Raw genomic sequence first — 18,891 nt, 5'->3', positions numbered from 1 at the left:
GTGCCCCCGCCGCACAGCATCATCAAGATTGATAGTTATTCAAGCCGGGAGGAAAGGGAGAGGGAGGTTGTAAGGCAATGGAAAATTTCATTTATAATAATAATACTTTATAATTGGCTGGTTCTGAAAACAACTTGTTGGTTTGTGGTTTATTTTGGGTCACAATTTAGGCCCGCTCGATTTCTGATAGCTGTGAATTTTTCGCAGGGCGACTGTTTCTGTTCGGTAGCGATGAGGCTCTTAACGCCAACCGTGACTGGGGCACTTTTACACGACCTTCGTTGCCAACCAGCCCCTGTCAAGGACGACGTCTCTGTACAGCCAGCATCACTGCCATGAAAGGCAAAACATTGATTTTGAACCGAATGATTAGAAGCTGTATTTAGTTACAAAATGTCGATTAAATTAAATTATTAAATCATCCCACAAGATGCAAAACGTCGTGTGGAATGCTTGAATATCGAGCATAGTGCCGAACATAATTCTTTGTTTGGGGCTTTATAGCTATAACGCCCCATATATGTCGGTCGCTGTCAAACTCCATATGATGGTATAGGGTTGCCAGGGGGTTGTTGCCAACTGCTTGCGGGGAGCCTTTCCTCCGGTGGACTTACGAGCGGTTTGTTTGGTACAGGCCATGTAGCGAAAAATGCTGATCTGCTACTTCTCTGATGCTGGTAGTAGGACGACGGTCAAACGCTCGTTTGCGTGCCTTCATTCATAAAAGTTCAACAATATTTTCAAAGAATGTTGCAAATTGTCAACTTGATAATTCCAAAAATACTCCAAATAAACTATGAATGTGCTAAAGTCGACAAAATCGCATAGAAATTGCTTATTCCAGAGCAGAATTTACCGGTCTAAAGTGTATTCTACTTCACTCCGGTTATGTCTCTGACATTACCCACCCATCTTTTTTGATCCATACCATCGGTTCCAATGAATGCCGATCAGAGACATAGTCATATATCAAACAGCACACGTGCTATTTACTCTCGGAATCAAACTCAGTGATGCCTCCAACACGACCCTCAATTAGCCGTTTGTGCTAAATAATTGAAATATTTCTTTTTTAAATGTGTGACCATATCAACACTTTCCATACGCTATCGAGGGGGCAAACTTGTTTTCTTTTCATCTTCCTACTTCGAAGGAGAAATATCGTTGAATCGAAATCCTTGGAGACCTGCCCATTGTTGTCGTGGTGGTGCCATGGTTACATTTCGGTGACCTCTACCGTTTGGTGCCCGCTAACTACTAGCGCTCGTCCTTTGCACAGTAACCCACTAAGGGAGCTCAATTTATGGTCAGACCAGACCGAACCGGACACTTTACAGCGCAACACCCAGACTTGATGAATCACATCTCGCTCGGTGCAGATTCCGAGAAAGAAGGAAAAAAAGACCGAGTCGTGCGTGATTCATCGTCGGCGTACACTCAGCAACCGCCGCCTCCGACTGTATGACCATAACGCGCCGGAGGATCTTTCTTTGGAATGATGCGTTGAAATCAGCACCCGCAAGGTCGCTCTCTGCTGACGACTTCAAAGCACTATCGCGCGTGAATTACCCCGGAGCAACTCGCGAGAAATCCGAGCCTTGTTTTATTGTAGTACATACATACCTAGTTTCTCGATTTGGTGAAATGAGTTTGCAGTACAGGCAACCTCAGCCAGCGAATAGTGCGTGTAGGTTTTTGCCTCCACGCACGCATGTGAAACCTGGCCTGGTATCTCCTTCTCCTAGAGCAGGGCTGGCTGGTTGGCTGGCTTATCGCGGCCAATTCATCTGACAAAACTGCACCCGATGCTGGTCGTCGGTACGCACAGATGTAGTGGTAATGTTGGCACTTGTTTTTCAACTGCGTGGTGTTGCTCTGCATTTAAGGCATCCTGTTTACCTTCAGCGAAGAGAGCGATGTATTATGTTGCGACAAACAAAACGCAACTACTGAATCATATTGAGAACTAAAGCTTAGGATAGACAAAATACATTAAACTTTTCCGTAATACAGTTCATGCAAAATCTTCCGGTAAATTTCTCATCGATCAAGCCAATGATCGCCCGGGAGTTGCGTGAAACTTCCCGGCCAATTACGCTGAATGGCGATCTCTCTCTCTTTTTACTGCCGGAAGATGCCTGTCGTAGATTAGCCTAACTATGCGCAAATCAGATGTGCTGTTGTTGCTGAAAAGTGAATGACCGTGGAATTGAATGTTTCCCAGCTGGGATGGATGCATATGGTTGAAACGGACTACAACCGTACAACCATACATTTGGTTTGCATATTGTTTGTGAGGGTCCGAAGAAATTGCAGCAACACCGTAGCATCACGAAAGCAAGATGTGTGCTATTGGCACGGGGGAGCTTCAAATTGCTATATGGGGAATAGAGTAAATCACTATTTCTTGTAACAATTTTATTAAATTTGAAAGACATACGTTTGAAGTATAATATATCAACTGCTACTAAATAATGCATACTTGGCATCGGGGCTCTGTTCAATTTTCATTTTTTTTGTATATTTTTAAAACAGCTCTATAGACTGTAAGGGAGACTGAGGAGGACGAAACCTCTATTGTGATTTTGTTAATCTACAAACAACTATCATCCGATAATTTGTTATTATTTACTCCAGCTTATACTTTACCAACTTACATCAACATTTAAAGGTTTAAAAGTATAACAAAGCAGTTAAAAAAAAGATTTCGCCAACGTGTTCTCTATATTTCAACCTTTTTGCCTACCGTGGTAAGTTGAAACAGAGAAATTGAAGCGATTATCAGTTCATTTTTAACATTATCGAAGTTTACTCTAATTCTACAAATGTCCAAATTTGGCTTTTTTATACCTCAACGTATAAATATTATTACTTTTTACAGTGTATATGTATGTATAAACAAATATTTGTTTAAATAACAATGGTAGATTTTGGCTACATACACAAGAATCTTGGCATCGGCACTATCAGTTATGATCAGACATGCATTTATCACTAATATGAGCAAATGAGTCCGGATAATTGACCACTCCGACAATAGAAACTCACATTTTTACACAAAAAGTTATTGACACTCACACAATTTCTCCGGATAAATAAAACCGCCGGAGAAAGAGCGCGTGAGTTTCTCACGTATCCTTTTGCGCTCGTTACCTTGCTGATGCTATTCCAAAACACTACAAAACAAGTCTAACGTACTTCTCCGTCGTATTTTTAAAAAATGAAGTGTATATTTTGATATAAATAAATAAAATATTATCACCTTCATCGGTAAGAAAGAAAAAATCTGAAAAATTTTATCGGAAAAATTATTCTCACGTTATTTGTGGAGACGGAGAATTTTGCGACTCAACTTATCCCGGAAAAATTGCACATCGAATAAGTTCCTTCTCGCGTGAATGAATGAGAATTACAATACCTGGTTATGATACTGCTATCCTGGACCGATCAAAATGGCCGATATGACCAGCGACACTATTTATGACCATAAGTTATACAGGTTGGAGTACGCAGATAGTCTGACATCCATATCATTAGTGTTTGGCTTATACTGAAATATGGTTACTTCGCTCAGGGCCGGAATCACATCATCGAGATGTATTTGAAGAAGGTGTTTCAACAGCAACGAAAAGAAATACATAGAATCCATGAATGTGAACAATAAGAGCGCAAACAATTTAATAACATAAAAAATATTGCAAAAACATCCTTTGATACTTTTTTTTTGCGATTGTCATAAAAACTATTGTGAAACCCTAATTGGGATATGAATTTTTATCGACGAGTTAAAGTTTTCCAACACTACTCGTTTTGAAAATTAAGAAGGATCAATTTTATTTGCACCATAATGACCATTAATATCTACGAAGAAGTGGTACAACATAAAACAGCGCGTATTCTGATAAAATAATATTGAAATGCTATTACAAACAACTTTGATGAAGACATGAATGCATTTCAGATTATTCTGTAACCGCAAATGTGCTTTTCTAAAAAAATATGATTCTGAGATAATCGATTCTAACGATCAGTACAGCGAGGTAACGATACGGCTATTGTGTATTGTCTACGAGTGTTTAAGATGTAGCGGGCTATGAAAAGCTATTACTCTATTTCCTCCGATCTTGGTGAAATGTTGAGAGAATTTCCCTATATGTATTCACTGTTAAAATACCTACTAAACGATATTTAGACTTTGGTAAGGACTGAAACTACCAATTTGTTGTGTAGATATGAAGATGGGATTTTGATCTCGGATTGCAATCACAAAACATTTAAAGCTAACATTCAAAAACTTTTTCCGCATTATATGCGTTGTATTGTGTTGTAAAACTTCATCGAAGAAACTAATCCTCCATAGATATCGGTTTATAAACAATGTTATCTTAAAAAACTGTTTTGGAACATTTATTTTACACCTTCATTTCAGGACTGAGTTTCAAAGAAGGATGAACTTGAAACCGGTATCAGCGTTATGACTCATGGGCATTCAGGTCAGCTCGTGGGACATAAAAGAAATGACTTAGATCTGCAGGGCAAACTGATTGACAAAACCTATACACTAATGTCTCTAGTCTGAAATAGGTTAGCGTGTTAAATAATCATATGACGACCGAAAAAGATGTACTCAATTGCCTTTTCGACACACATATGACGACCGAAAAAGATGTACTCAATTGCCTTTTCGACACACACACTTTCCAGGGTGTATCGATCCGGAAATGGACAACGGTCACGGATCTCATTCTGGTGATTCGGACTCGCAGGCGTTTGCAAGCACATTAGTGAATACTGAATCGGTCAAGTGGATAGTTGAGAGCTTTGCTTAATACGATTCGCAAGGAAAACGTGCTGTTACAAAAGGGATTTTTTATTCTAAAACATGTCTTGAAAAAGATTATCAGTCTTGCTACTGGGTATATCCCGAAAGCATGGCAGGAAAAAAATGTTAGATTTATTCCCAAAGGTGGAAGATTGAGCTATGAAGAAACCAAGAGTTTTAGGCCTATCAGCATAAGTTATTTTCTTTTAAAAGTTTTGGAGCGAATTATCGATTATCACATCAGGAACGCTAGCTTGGACGGCTCCGGTGGTTGAGTGGTAATCGTAACCGCCACTGATTCCAGTTGGACTGGGTTCAATCTCAGCCGAGGTCATTGAGATTTTTCTGAGGTGAAAAAATCTGTGGTCACGTCTAATAAAGTAAAAACTTTAGGAATACCAGGAGTTGCACATTGAATGATGTTTCACTACTCCCAAGCATAATTATCTACTGATTCCCTATGCAACTTCAGCTAGGTCATGTCTTCCTTCGGAAGGGAATTAAAGCCGTTGATCCCCGGTCCATGAGTTGATGGATCAATATCTAGTCCAGATAGTGGAGTCACCTCTCTGGCGTCGGTAATGAAGAAGTAGAATCCAACTTCTATACTTTACTAACTAATATTCTCCTCCCGTGATACTGGAGTGCTCAGTAGTGTATGCGGCCTCTAACAAAAGCAAGTATCGGACTAACATTCCTTCCCTTTTCTTCCGCGATCTACGTTCGGGCATGGCCGGCGCCGGTATTGATCAATAAACACTTTAGGATTACCAGGAGTTGCACATTGAAAGATGTTTCGCTACTCCCAAGCATAATTATCAACTGATTCCCTGTGCAACTTCAGCTAGTCCAGATCGATAACGGAGTAGCAGCGAGAGGTGGTCGCACAAGCTCACATACATATCACCGTGTGAAATCCACGATCGCTCTGTTTTAAGATGTTGTTTATAACATTGAAAAAGTTTTCGCGCTCAAGTAATCTAGCTTGGGTCTATTCCTTGATATTGAGAGTGCCTTTGACAATACGTCATTCCAGTCGATTCTGGAAACGACGCGCAGTCATGGAGCAGGGTAGACGAGCCCATATTCATCTCATTAGTCACGATGTCACACTATTTCACTGATAACTCGTCATCAACATTATCAACATCTTTGCTTCGTTTCTAAGAAGCAGATAAATAAAAAAAAACTGACTTGGAAAATGTAAAATGCCCGCGTTCGAGCGAATCGAAAAATCGAGCAGATGTAATTGCTAGCTCCGAAACCAGGTTCACGGAAGAATAAAACGTTTACTTACGCTTGTATTATGTGATAAGAAAAGATCGGGATAGTTACGGGGGCCTTCTCTTGGAAATTAAAAATGAATATAAGTTCAAGAAGAACGAGATGGTTGCTCAGAAAACGTGGAACTTGCTGCAAGATAAAGGGAATTGAAGTTAATATTTTGTCATTATATATGGCTCCTATTAGAAAATTAAACACGAACACATTTAAAGCTATGATTTTAGAAATTGCAAATCCACTAATAATTATCGGCCCCCGTACTAAATTAAGTTACGTAATCTGTAACAATTTTGAGCAAAGGTGAAATTACGAGAATAACCAGCCCTCTTGTTAAAGGTATGGTAATGTTAATTCGGTAAAAAAGACACATTTTATAAAATGAGATTTTCCTTTACATAATTCATCAGAGAAAGACAGAAAGCGCCATTTTTCATTATTTTCATTCTACATTCGAAAAAAATAACGAAATTTAGTCTCTGCCCACATCGGTTCTATAATCGTGAATAAGACAAAAGTACTTTTACACATAACAAACTTATTTAATATTATTGATAATGTCCAACGTGATTTAAACGGAAACATAGTTTTTGTTACAAACTCGTCCCATAGTTTGTTCGTGAAAGAGTTTTCAATTTTGCCATTAAGATTAATTATCCTATACTTTATGCTTGCGTGACGCATTTAGAGGGAACAATTGAATGATTTATTAGCATTTTCAAAAATCTGATTAGTCAAGAATAAGGTAGCAAAAGAAATAATTTTATAGTACTTATGTATTGTTATGCATGATATAAAAAGGTCTGCAAAGACTATTACTATTAACTTCATGGAACATTTTGGTCCAATGTCAAGTTTGTCTCGTTACGTCTCGAAGATAACAGTATAAAATTAAAGCTTATTGTAAAGCAATATCTCAAATCAATTTGAAATGAAACCAAATTTGGCTAGTCAGACGGGTACTATCTTGGAAACGGTCATTTTATAATAAAATTAATTTAGAAATCAGCCTACTTTGGCCGAACAAGTGTCACATCACCAACAAATCAACCGAGACCCAAACAAACATATACGATCAATCTTAGCTAAAAATATATGTGGGTATTTTCTTTCAAACAAGAAACTATCAACTAGCGGAACGATTTCAAAGAGTAGTATGAATGCCAGGTACAGAAAAATTATGTTAATCATTCATCCTCATGAAATTAGATAATACAATGAAGATAAAAAGGAAATGGGAGAAGTAAACAACAACAAAAACGGGACTTGAGCTTGTTGGAGTGCGGATGATCAGTGATCAAAGGGTTGGAGAGTCAAATTCCTCCACATGCTGACTTCAAGCAGCATACAGCAGTACTGAACGATCGAAGAAAGTGGTTTTAGGTTATGTACGAGCGTTAGGGAATGAAAAGGTTGATTTGAGTCAGGTAGGAGAAGTTTTTGTGTACGGTAAACCACAAGTTAAAGACTATAGCGAAAGTTTCGCTGTGGGGTGGGTAAGGTGAGATATGCTTGCAAATGTTGAGAGTCCCACTTTGGTTTGTGTTGGACAAATTTACCCATATATTTTCCATGGTGCTCTCGAAGTGGGTTTTCGCTGATGATACTCAGAAGGGTACTGACTATGTACAGTATAAGCCAAAAAATCGTGTCTTACCTTTTTCAAATGTTTGTTGACCCATTTCGTGAACGTTTTCTTCTGTATGGCATCTCGTTCGTCTGTAGATTTCGGGGTGCACCAAACAAATCATCGCAGAGATTGAGAGGAAAGGAAAAGAGAGAAAAAAAATATTATTAGTAATTTGATAATTGTGAATTGTATGGCATTGTTAATCAATCGGCATGCTAATCAAAGCGATTTTGTCGGCTAACAAACTGTGCCTTTTCGTTTAAACGAAAATTGACAATTCAAGCAGTAGTTTTCGCAGTAGTTTGAGCTCGAGCTATCATGATAGCACTATCTCGAAAATTATTTTGGCTACCCTATAAAACCAATAATTAAATTCCGCTTAATTGGATCACTCCTAGTTCTACTTCACTTCTTAACTAGTACCTCTATTAGGTAGAATAAATCTCGAAGAACAGATACATTCACTCGAAAATATGTCCTATCCGTTGTCACTTGGTCATCTAACGGTGTAATAATGAAGAACTGAACGCTATAAAGCAATTTCGCGAACAGACCAGTATAATTACCGGAGTGCAGAAACATGAATGAAAACTAGCCATCACATACAGGGCACACTTTTCGGAGTGAACGGATGAAAATTACATCAACTAGGCACGATCTGCACGAGACGGAGTATGAGCAGTCAAGTTAAACACTGCCTCAACTCCCGGGGACGAGAATTTCAACCGGTCTAGCCCGACAAACAGGCAAACCGGTTCCGTGCAACTTGTCGAACGCTACTGGCTGGAGTTTTAAACTGGCAGAGCTTGCTGCTATCACTAACGCTACGATTTAGAATTTGTGCGATTTGCCTCCATCCCTTTACTGACACTGCCAGACTCGGGCGTCGGAGTCGTCACCGTTACCGCATGCCGCCAGCATTTCTGGCGCTAAGATCTGTGGTTTGTGGGTTGTGGTTGATGATGATAGGTTGATAGAACTGGTTCTGTCTGAGACTGAGTGGTAATCCGGGAATCTGTTACCGAAGTTTGGTACTACAGCGGCGAACTGGTTACTTGAATCACTGGATACTTGGGGTTAGGTAAGGAAGTAGCTGTTGAAATGGCACTCCCTGAAATCTCGTATCACAGAGCACGACGAAAGTCTTCCCGTATTGCGGTGTTTAGTTCTGGTCTTCTTCGAGAAAACATTGATTTATCGCGTTATAAGTGCTATCCTTTTACCATGCCAGAAATCAAAACCAAAATAAAGGCAGAATTTTAGAACATAAATGTTTTTAAAACCTCCAATTTTTTAAAAACAGAAATTTAATCTTATTGAATTTTTACTAAAAAATCTTGCTGCTCTATACTGTTGGTTTGGATAGTTCTGAGTAAATTTGGATTAGGTCGTACGTAATAATGAAAGATTCTCTTTGGTTACTTTCTCTTCTGTACATTACTCGGTAGTTTCAACATTTACTGCTCAACTCTTTGCATAATATTCTAGCAAAAGCCGTCGGCTTTTGATATGTACTTGAAAAAGAGTAAAGTATTATAGTGACTTCGTAATAATCGAAAGAAAAAATGAATAAAGAAAGGCTCTAAATGTTATTGACAAGCGAAATACTTTTTTAAAAGTAGTAATATAAATATTGTCAAGGGATCATAGCCTACTAGAGGGGACTGTCTGATCGAGTTCAGTCTGAAATCAGAATGAAAACTAAACTAGAAGTTCTGATGATCCTGATGAATTGTATCCTAGGTTATTATATTTGTAGAAGTTTTGGCGAATAACACCATTCAGGTACAAAAACCAGTCCTATAACATCAAACAGAAATCTATGTTTCATACCACTGAGATCAAATTAAAAACTTTATTAGATTTTTTTTGTTGATTACAAAACGATTTGATGTAGCATTAAGAGAATTTTTGTCACGGAGGAACTCAGACAGCAATGATTCGTCTACCGGTAACCGCTGCTGACAAGGCGCTAGAGTCATGGTCGGACGGTCGGGATGCCCATTGAGGGCTGCCCCACGAGTGAATAAACAGCGGAGAAATGCTACAAGTGCTTGGGCTTTGGACATTTGGCAAGAGCTTGCAAAGGCCCGAATAGATCTAGGATGCGCTGGAAATGCGGGGAGACGGGTCATCTTGCGAGAGACTGCACGCAGAGGTTGAAGTGCATACTTTGCACTCCAGGAAACGTCCGACGACCCAGACGTCGTTCGTGCTATACGACGAAAGTTACTTTCCGCTCTCGAAGACCCACATTCCAGGAAATGACAGCTACTATTCCAGCGACAAATTGGCCACACCCCCGAAGTAAAATATAAATTTAAGCATAAATTTGAAAAAGGAGTGTCTTGAGAAAAATCTTCTGTCGTTCTTAAAGGAGCATCATGCGGATGGGAAGTACGTCTTCTGGCCGAACAAGGCGTCTTCCAATTACGCCAAAAAGACTCTGGAGTATCTTGAGCAGAAAAAGATACCGTATGTGCCGAAAGAAAGGAACTCGACTAACTTGCTCCAGTGCCGTCTCATTGAGGATTTTTTCCGCTCTCCCAGTGCCCCAGTGTACAAAAATAATTGTCGGGCCAAGGATACGAAGCAGTTTACCACCAGGATCCAGAATTGTATTCGGACGATGGACGTCAGTGCCGTCCAGCGCTCATGTGAGAGCATCGTGGCTAAATTGCGTCGTACGGTTGACCAGGGCCAAAATTCTTTTGATCAATTATCCCCAGGCATTGGTCAAGTCTCATCGTAGTAGGGAGACTAGACCGAAAGAACGAATTTAATATTTCAAAAGTTATAAACTGACTTTTGCGCATTACATTTTAATGAAATTTAAAGGGTTGAAAACTTTTCCCTAGAATGAACTCCTCATAATTAACTGCTACTGTCCTGCTAACAGAAACTCCCATTCCTGAAACATCTATGAAAGTAATATGGGTTCCCTGCACTTTCGCTAATATATGTTAAACTAACATTCCTTCCCTTCCTCGGCAATTGTAAGGACGTGGCCACTGGCCAGATGTACACTATGATGCTTGTTCCACTGTGAAGAAAAAGCAATAATCCCAAATGTTTTTTTTTCTTGCGACACGGTAAAGTGGATATATTGTTAAATATTAGCTGATCATTGTTCAGCCACCCACGATTTGTGCAAATACTATGATATGAAAACTTTTTTAGTGACAGCTTAACTGAAAATCTGGTCAGGTTTTCCCATGTTCCCCCACCTGAAATAAGAGCCCTAAATGGACCTCGAGCCGATTGAAAGTGGAATCGATATTTTTCAGTACCGTTGCTCCAAAAATTGCTTAATTATTTTGAAAATACAAGCAAATTGATGATTGGGAGAGAGTTTAGTATATGCATTCAATTTCCAGCAATGCAACATTTGAACAATATTTTCCAAGATTTCCATTGTAAAATGAAGAAAATTGGACGAGTAACAGTGAAATTGAAACGATCCTCTAAGCCAATCGTTTTGAACTTTTGCACAGTACTTCTTCACATCGCCAGGTAACTACGGAAGCGTTCTTTTTTGGATTTTTCAATTTTTCGTAGCAGTTGGAGAAGCCAAAATAAATAAGTTTTTTCTAAAAAATCGGCCAATTTGTTATTGTAAAGAAATATATAAGTTAAAAAAAGGCTTCGTAACTATCTAGAGAATTATGTGAAGAAAAGCTGTGCAAGCTTTCAATGTCACTCGCATAATTTTCAATACTTTACAACAAAAATGCAGAAAAATAATGCTCAAATGTTGCATTATTATATGAATTTTTTAAAAAAGCATCTGCTTCCTGTTTGTGGTGTAGGAACTAAGCGTAGCTTCCACATGTCCATGTGTCCAATCAACAGCGCTAAGGCCAACATTTGCACCGAATTTTATCACTTTCCGCACTGTCTTAGCACTGCAAATATTTTGACACACGAAAATACGGTACCGATATAATTACGGAAGCACATGAAGCGAAAGATACAAACAAGCCACTCCAATCGCTGCTTCGTTGGTACGTTTCCTAATAGCTACCCGGCGTCATATTTTCAAGTGAAACGTGTAGAAAACCAGTAAATTTGCATTTGTAAACTGCGGTCCTTTTTTATTCTTTCGTATGCCAGGTATGTGGAAGGTTAAGGCATGTCGAAGACGGCTCACTCCCAAGTTTGTTACACAGTTATAATTTGTAGCAGTTATATTGTCAACCTCTGCTCTTACGGTTCGAAGAGTCTTGTAATTGATGGTTACTTGAGATAACCAAAATTCTTAACTGTTAGCATACCCAAGATAGAGAGTGGGTCTGTACAAAGTATGGCTAAGCAGTAATTGGTTTGTGCTATCTGACTGTCGCTTCGTAAATTATGCAAAGCAATAAACGCTTGACCCGGTGACTCTGGAAGAAGGTTAATCACACATGTATGATTTATTGTAGCTCGAGTATCTGATAGCCTTGCCTATTATGAACATTTCGTGGCATGAAGTGTTTGGAATTGGCAAAAGACTCACTCTGCAGGCGCTACAGATATTGAACGCCCTTCAAGATTGCGACAGTAAAGATTAGGAGATAATCCAAAGTCACTAGCAAGAGAGAGGCAGTATCACATGTCGCAAATCGTGGTTCGTGCTGTGAATCGAAATCATATTTTCGTCTGGCTGTAAATTCCGACCACATACTCACAATAATATTACCTGAAACTTATTTTTGTGCGCCACTAACGAGCAGTCAGTTGTTCCAGCCAACCACTCTGATAATCAATCACCAAAAAGTCATTTGTACCTGCACGGATGGTGGTGTTCAACTCAGTTGGACTGGGCCGTATGTCTGTGAACACCACACAAAACTGAACGCATCAATCAGTGCAAGATTCCTTGAACTCGTCATGTGAAACGTGAGCCGATTAGTCAATTGACATACTCCATTAGCGAGGGTGTTGGAGATAGCTCCGGTTCGATTGATGATGTTCCTCGTTAGATAAGCAACCTAGGACCAGGTACATTTTCGGGGGCTTCATACATGTATCAGTAATAGTGAAAAATAGAAATGATTACAAAATAGCCAACAATAGATTAGTCATGGGAATCGGCGCTGCCGTTAGGAACGTTATGGATTTTAAAAACGTGATTTTTTGCTGAATGATAAAATCGCTGAGGAATCAAGTTTGCGTGATTCACTTCTAGGTTAGTAATCCTAGCGACTAAACGCTGCGAAAGTTTCAGCCGCATCACGTAGTGTTCAGCTGAAATCTGCTCCAACTCGTTCAATTTGGCTGAATTGATTTTTCACGCTTTGCTCACCTAGTGGAAGCTTACAAAAACAAGCCAGACAACATTCCATATCGCTTGCCGCGTTGCCTCCATCCCTTCACAATCATTTAAACTGATAACAAACAAACCAACAGCACCGCAATTGCGCTCCGCTCACACCCGCATACTCCCAAAATGTTTGTAACAGCGCATTCACAACCATATCGGAACGATAACTTTTTACAACCATCTATAAAAGGGTAGTAGGCACAATGTAGGTGGCTTACGACTGGCCAGCGGGGAAGCTAACTTTCCTTGCAAAATAGCCACTGATACGAGATATGTGTATGCCGGCGCGTCATCTGCGCTGTGCTCGCCTTACGGCTTACTAACAAATCAAAACAAAATAAGGAGAAATTAAATCCGCGAAAAGACGCCGACCTCGTTCACTCCAAACAAAAAAAAAAATCGTACCGTGCTTAGTTGTGAACGCATGGCTGCATTGCTATCGGCTTTTGCTTAGTTGAGAAAACACACAAACACACCGACTACACAAAAAGCAGGAAAATGAATTGGTCAAACAATTACACCTATGGGTTTCTATTGCTTTTCTCTTCGATTTTGTTGTGTTTCTGTTTCATCTACTGTTTACCATGAGTTGCCACGGGTTGTTGAGTAAAACGGTGAACATAATAGAAGCGTGTTGGAAGTAATTGATCACAGTTTTAACCCTTTGATGATTTAGTATTTTTCCATTGTAATCTTTTTGATATTTCATCCATGTAGATGATATATATGTACAATACAATGATAGGCTACAAGTTTGTATGCTCTTATGGCATTGTCCGCGATTCGATCCGATACTTTGTCATGCATCGGCCTAAAGTGTGCAGTGTACGAACTATACTTAATATATATTTTGTAGGTCTATTTATATTTCTTATATATTGCAACCGTGTGTGGACTTGCAAATAAAAAATGATGAGATAATATTTTTGGCAAATTGAAGGTAAACTTTTGCGAAAAACTTTGCTGAAGATGCCAAATTTAAATCACAAATCCATGTATACCTCGACTAGGTAGGCCCAGTGTGCAAAGAGACCCCCGTGTTTTTCAGAGATGGCGCTTACGTTGGCTTGGTGAATTTTCTCATAAGACACCTTAGTAGACACAGACATAATTGGTGTCTACATTTATCCTTCAGGAGAGTTCTGCGCAGATTAAGAATATTCCTAGTTTTTCTGTGCAATCGAATTTCATTTTCTTCCATCGCACGAAAGTAGCTACTGGTAATAGAATTGTTTGGAAATTTTGAATGAATGAGTAGATTTAATTGGTTTATTAATTTTGCGATTTACCAGGTAATTTTGGCTTAATTCTAATTTGTGTTATGTGCGTATTGTTGTGATACGGCCCATCGACAAATGGTCCTGAGTGGACCCCAATTTTTTTTATTTTATTTGCTTCTTTATGTTGTAATTACATTTTATTTTGGTAAGACGCATGCCCGACTCAAGCTGAACGTCTCCAAAATAAGAGCATAAAAATATTTATTAGGTTTCGGCTAAATGCTTAGGACCCCCCTAAGTGAACCAAAGATAAGTAATATTTATCACTAAATAAATCGACATATTTGAGCGGGTGCTCCTATAGTTGAACTATTAATTGCAGTAGTGAGTTATACGCATATGAAACGTAACTAAACATTTGTTTGCTTAATACATCACTCTAAAATCATGCGATAATGAAGTTTTATCGTTAAAATTTACACAAATAATAATTGAAAATTTGTAATTTATTTGAATTTTCAGCGCACTCGCACCTATAGTTAAAATAACATACCTATAGTTTTATGTCTCATAAGAAGCCAATAGGATTTGCAACAATAGGAACCGAAATTAGCCGTTGCACCAAAATGTGTTCCTAGGGTGGTACAAGCCGTTTTAAATACATAATGGTTAATAAGCAATCTTCATATTTTTCTGTCAATTAGGGATTAAAAGCGTTAAAATGTTAACATCGCTTATAAATCTTTTCGTCGATTCATAAATATCCTCTGCTGTACGACTATTCATTAAACCTAGTGATATTAGAGTAGTGCATTTTGAATCAAATAGCTGCCAAAATAAATATCTCAGCTTCGTTTGGTATTGTTTTTGTTTACGTATGTGGTATTTTAAGAAGTACGTAGGGTTTCACTGCGTTTCATAAAAACCACTGAAAACTTTTACTTTACATTTATTTATTTTTTCACGAAAATGTTATTGCGATTTTGAAATGAAAAGGTATAATTAATTGCAGAAATTTATTGTTTCTGCCAACAACAGCATTTTAATTTTAAAAATATCGGAACATTTTCATCGCAAAGCATAGTTGAGAAGTCAAGAAACAATTTACCTGACAATGATATCGAACCATTCGGATATTCGCAACATGATAAAAACTTATAAGTAAGATATCATTTGCTCGAATTCGGATTAAATATTCGTAGGGTCAGTAGAAACGTTTAATGTTGGCTTGAACATTATTAGCAAATGCAAATAACACAATCTATGAATGTTGAATGTTTCAACAATGTTTCAGTGATTCAGTGAATAATTCTTTCGAAGATATCAATTTACTGCGAAGAATCTGAGATATTTATATTTTAATAGTTTGTGTTAGCGGGAGTATTACATTTCAGCAATTAACTAGACTCTTCTATTTAAAAACCGTTTTAACTATTTATAAAAATAAATTCTCCAAGTTACTTTTTTCGGCACAGTAGTTCACAACATTCTGGGCTACATCATTGCGTTGGGTGCAGAAAGTGAAATGCAATTTTTTTCCATTAACCCTTTGCGATGCACGTATACGTCCCACCTACTTCTCCAAAGTTTTTAGTGGATTTCTAGTTAGCGTTGACATATAAATACGAATTCTTTCTTTTCATCAATAATCAACGCTTGGGGATGTAAGGAGTACAACTAGCACACAAAAGTATGTGAATTGTTGATTACTCAGTTATAAACAATTAAAACTCGAAAATCTCTTTTTTCTGCAATAAATTCGGCTGTGTCTAAACCAAAAGACCTAGAGATCTAAAAATATTTTTTCAAGTATCTCAAACATTGAACTAAATAATAGATTTTTTGCAGAATTTTTAGTAGGTCAGTTTTCCGAAATGCATCAAAATATGCAAAAATGAATTTTATTATCATGTTGGTCTATATAGGATTATTTTCAACTGACCTAAAAATACATTATGTGGTTTTTGAGGTTTTATGATTCTGATATCAGAATTTGAAAATTCAAAATAGCGGCTACACAATGGTAATAATTTTTTACGAAATTTGCGAATTTTGTTACAATGCTACGAGCATAAAACTCGATTTCCGAGAGTTTTTGGGGTCGCTGATTACGATTCTTATGTAAGAATTCGAAAATTCAAAATGGCGCCTACAAAATGGCAACCATTTTTTACGAAATTGGCAAAGTTTGTTAGTCAGTATAAAACTCGACTCACGGGGTTTTTTTGGTCGCTGATACCAATTCTGATATTATAGTTACAAAATTTGATACTCAGCTGTACGATTTCTGTACGAGAAGACCATATTAGATCCGCCATTTTTTTTTTAATTTTGCAGTACTGACCGCCTTTATGCTTATATAAAAACATGAAATTTTGCACTATGCTATATTTCACCCTAAGGAGGAAAATTTGGTAAAAACCAAAATTTCTCACTAGGGTGAAAATTTGTTGGTAAAAACCAGTCTTTGTACAGGAGGGCACAAATCCTTATTTCATACTATGTTGCGTTTCGGCTTCGCCTCTTCAGAAACCGACACTAACGTATTGTCGGAATAGATTAGCGCCGGCTTGACGCAAATCCCTTAAAACTAAAACACACTATGTGTTTCAATCAAACGACTGATCAAACGTGATGTCCCGTTCGAGCAGAAGTTCTGTTTATGCCGATGAGACACAAGTGAAGCCGAAACTTGTCTTGGCTTAGCAGAACTTCTGCTCGAACGGGACATCACGTTTGATCAGTCGTTTGATTGAAACACATAGTGTGTTTTAGTTTTAAGGGATTTGCGTCAAGCCGGCGCTAATCTATTCCGACAATACGTTAGTGTCGGTTTCTGAAGAGGCGAAGCCGAAACGCAACATAGTATGAAATAAGGATTTGTGCCCTCCTGTACAAAGACTGGTTTTTACCAACAAATTTTCACCCTAGTGAGAAATTTTGGTTTTTACCAAATTTTCCTCCTTAGGGTGAAATATAGCATAGTGCTTTCGCATAGGCCTGCTAAGCCAAGACAAGTTTCGGCTTCACTTGTGTCTCATCGGCATAAACAGAACTTCTGCTCGAACGGGACATCACGTTTGATCAGTCGTTTGATTGAAACACATAGTGTGTTTTAGTTTTAAGGGATTTGCGTCAAGCCGGCGCTAATCTATTCCGACAATACGTTAGTGTCGGTTTCTGAAGAGGCGAAGCCGAAACGCAACATAGTATGAAATAAGGATTTGTGCCCTCCTGTACAAAGACTGGTTTTTACTAACAAATTTTCACCCTAGTGAGAAATTTTGGTTTTTACCAAATTTTCCTCCTTAGGGTGAAATATAGCATAGTGCTTTCGCATAGGCCTGCTAAGCCAAGACAAGTTTCGGCTTCACTTGTGTCTCATCGGCATAAACAGAACTTCTGCTCGAACGGGACATCACGTTTGATCAGTCGTTTGATTGAAACACATAGTGTGTTTTAGTTTTAAGGGATTTGCGTCAAGCCGGCGCTAATCTATTCCGACAATACGTTAGTGTCGGTTTCTGAAGAGGCGAAGCCGAAACGCAACATAGTATGAAATAAGGATTTGTGCCCTCCTGTACAAAGACTGGTTTTTACCAACAAATTTTCACCCTAGTGAGAAATTTTGGTTTTTACCAAATTTTCCTCCTTAGGGTGAAATATAGCATAGTGCTTTCGCATAGGCCTGCTAAGCCAAGACAAGTTTCGGCTTCACTTGTGTCTCATCAGCATAAACAGAACTTCTGCTCGAACGGGACATCACGTTTGATCAGTCGTTTGATTGAAACACATAGTGTGTTTTAGTTTTAAGGGATTTGCGTCAAGCCGGCGCTAATCTATTCCGACAATACGTTAGTGTCGGTTTCTGAAGAGGCGAAACCGAAACGCAACATAGTATGATGAAATTTTGCCTAATAAGGTCGCCATATTGGATCCGCTATCACGAAATTTGCAGTTATATCGTCACCATCGTGATCAGCGACCTCAAAAATGTCGCCCCGAAAACCCCTTGTAAGACGTTTTAGGGCAATATAAAAAACATGAAATTTAGCTAAGCACAGTCGCCATATTGGATACACCATTTTGAATTATTTTTCGACGTCAATACAAAACATTTACAAATCTTAAATGCGAAGCGCAAATCCAAGGAGCACTCTATCGCTCCTAAAAATTGAACAAGTATTTTACTCGCTAACGTGGACCATGTTAACTATTTTCCTTACAATCATGAACAAGTCTAGAGTGTATGTATGTGTGCATGTGTCAAATTTTTTTAACGATTTCGATAAATCAACATATGCTGCAATTGATTTTTTACCGGTGTTCTGGTTCCGGAGTTGCGGGTTGTTGAAGAGAGGAATCACACATCAAATTTCCAAATAAGCTGGTATCGCCTTGTTATCGAAATGACGCACAAATTATTAAAATATGGATTTGTTGTTCTAGCTCACTGCTACCCAATCTAACCGTATTTGACCACTTTCCTCGATACGTCATACCATTTACTTGATCGGTATAAATTTTGGGATTCTCTTTTGTCCATATGTCCATTTGTGATATTTTTGCATGAAGCTTTTTTGCCAGTTTGCCACACCAATTTGAACACACATAAACAGTTCAATTGCTTGTA

At 38.3% G+C, this 18,891-nt stretch overlaps 1 protein-coding gene across 40 annotated transcripts in view; it reads right to left on the bottom strand.

Moving 5' to 3' along the window:
- Window positions 1–18,891, bottom strand: part of LOC131691889 (dystonin) — a 458,938-nt gene that overhangs the window by 215,694 nt on the left and 224,353 nt on the right. For 38 of the 40 annotated variants that reach the window (XM_058978603.1, XM_058978605.1, XM_058978606.1 and 35 more), the window contains one exon: window positions 7,761–7,822. In XM_058978603.1, the coding sequence (XP_058834586.1) occupies window positions 7,761–7,822 (62 nt within the window). Of the gene's footprint in view, window positions 1–7,760; window positions 7,823–8,299; window positions 8,331–18,891 lie in introns of those variants that run through there. The other 2 variants (XM_058978607.1, XM_058978608.1) reach the window with 1 other exon arrangement.

Source organism: Topomyia yanbarensis, chromosome 3, assembly GCF_030247195.1.
Source record: "Topomyia yanbarensis strain Yona2022 chromosome 3, ASM3024719v1, whole genome shotgun sequence".
Taxonomy (NCBI): Eukaryota; Metazoa; Arthropoda; class Insecta; order Diptera; family Culicidae; genus Topomyia; species Topomyia yanbarensis.
The sequence above is the reverse complement of the archived record's forward strand: the minus strand, read 5'-3'. Positions and strand labels throughout refer to the sequence as shown.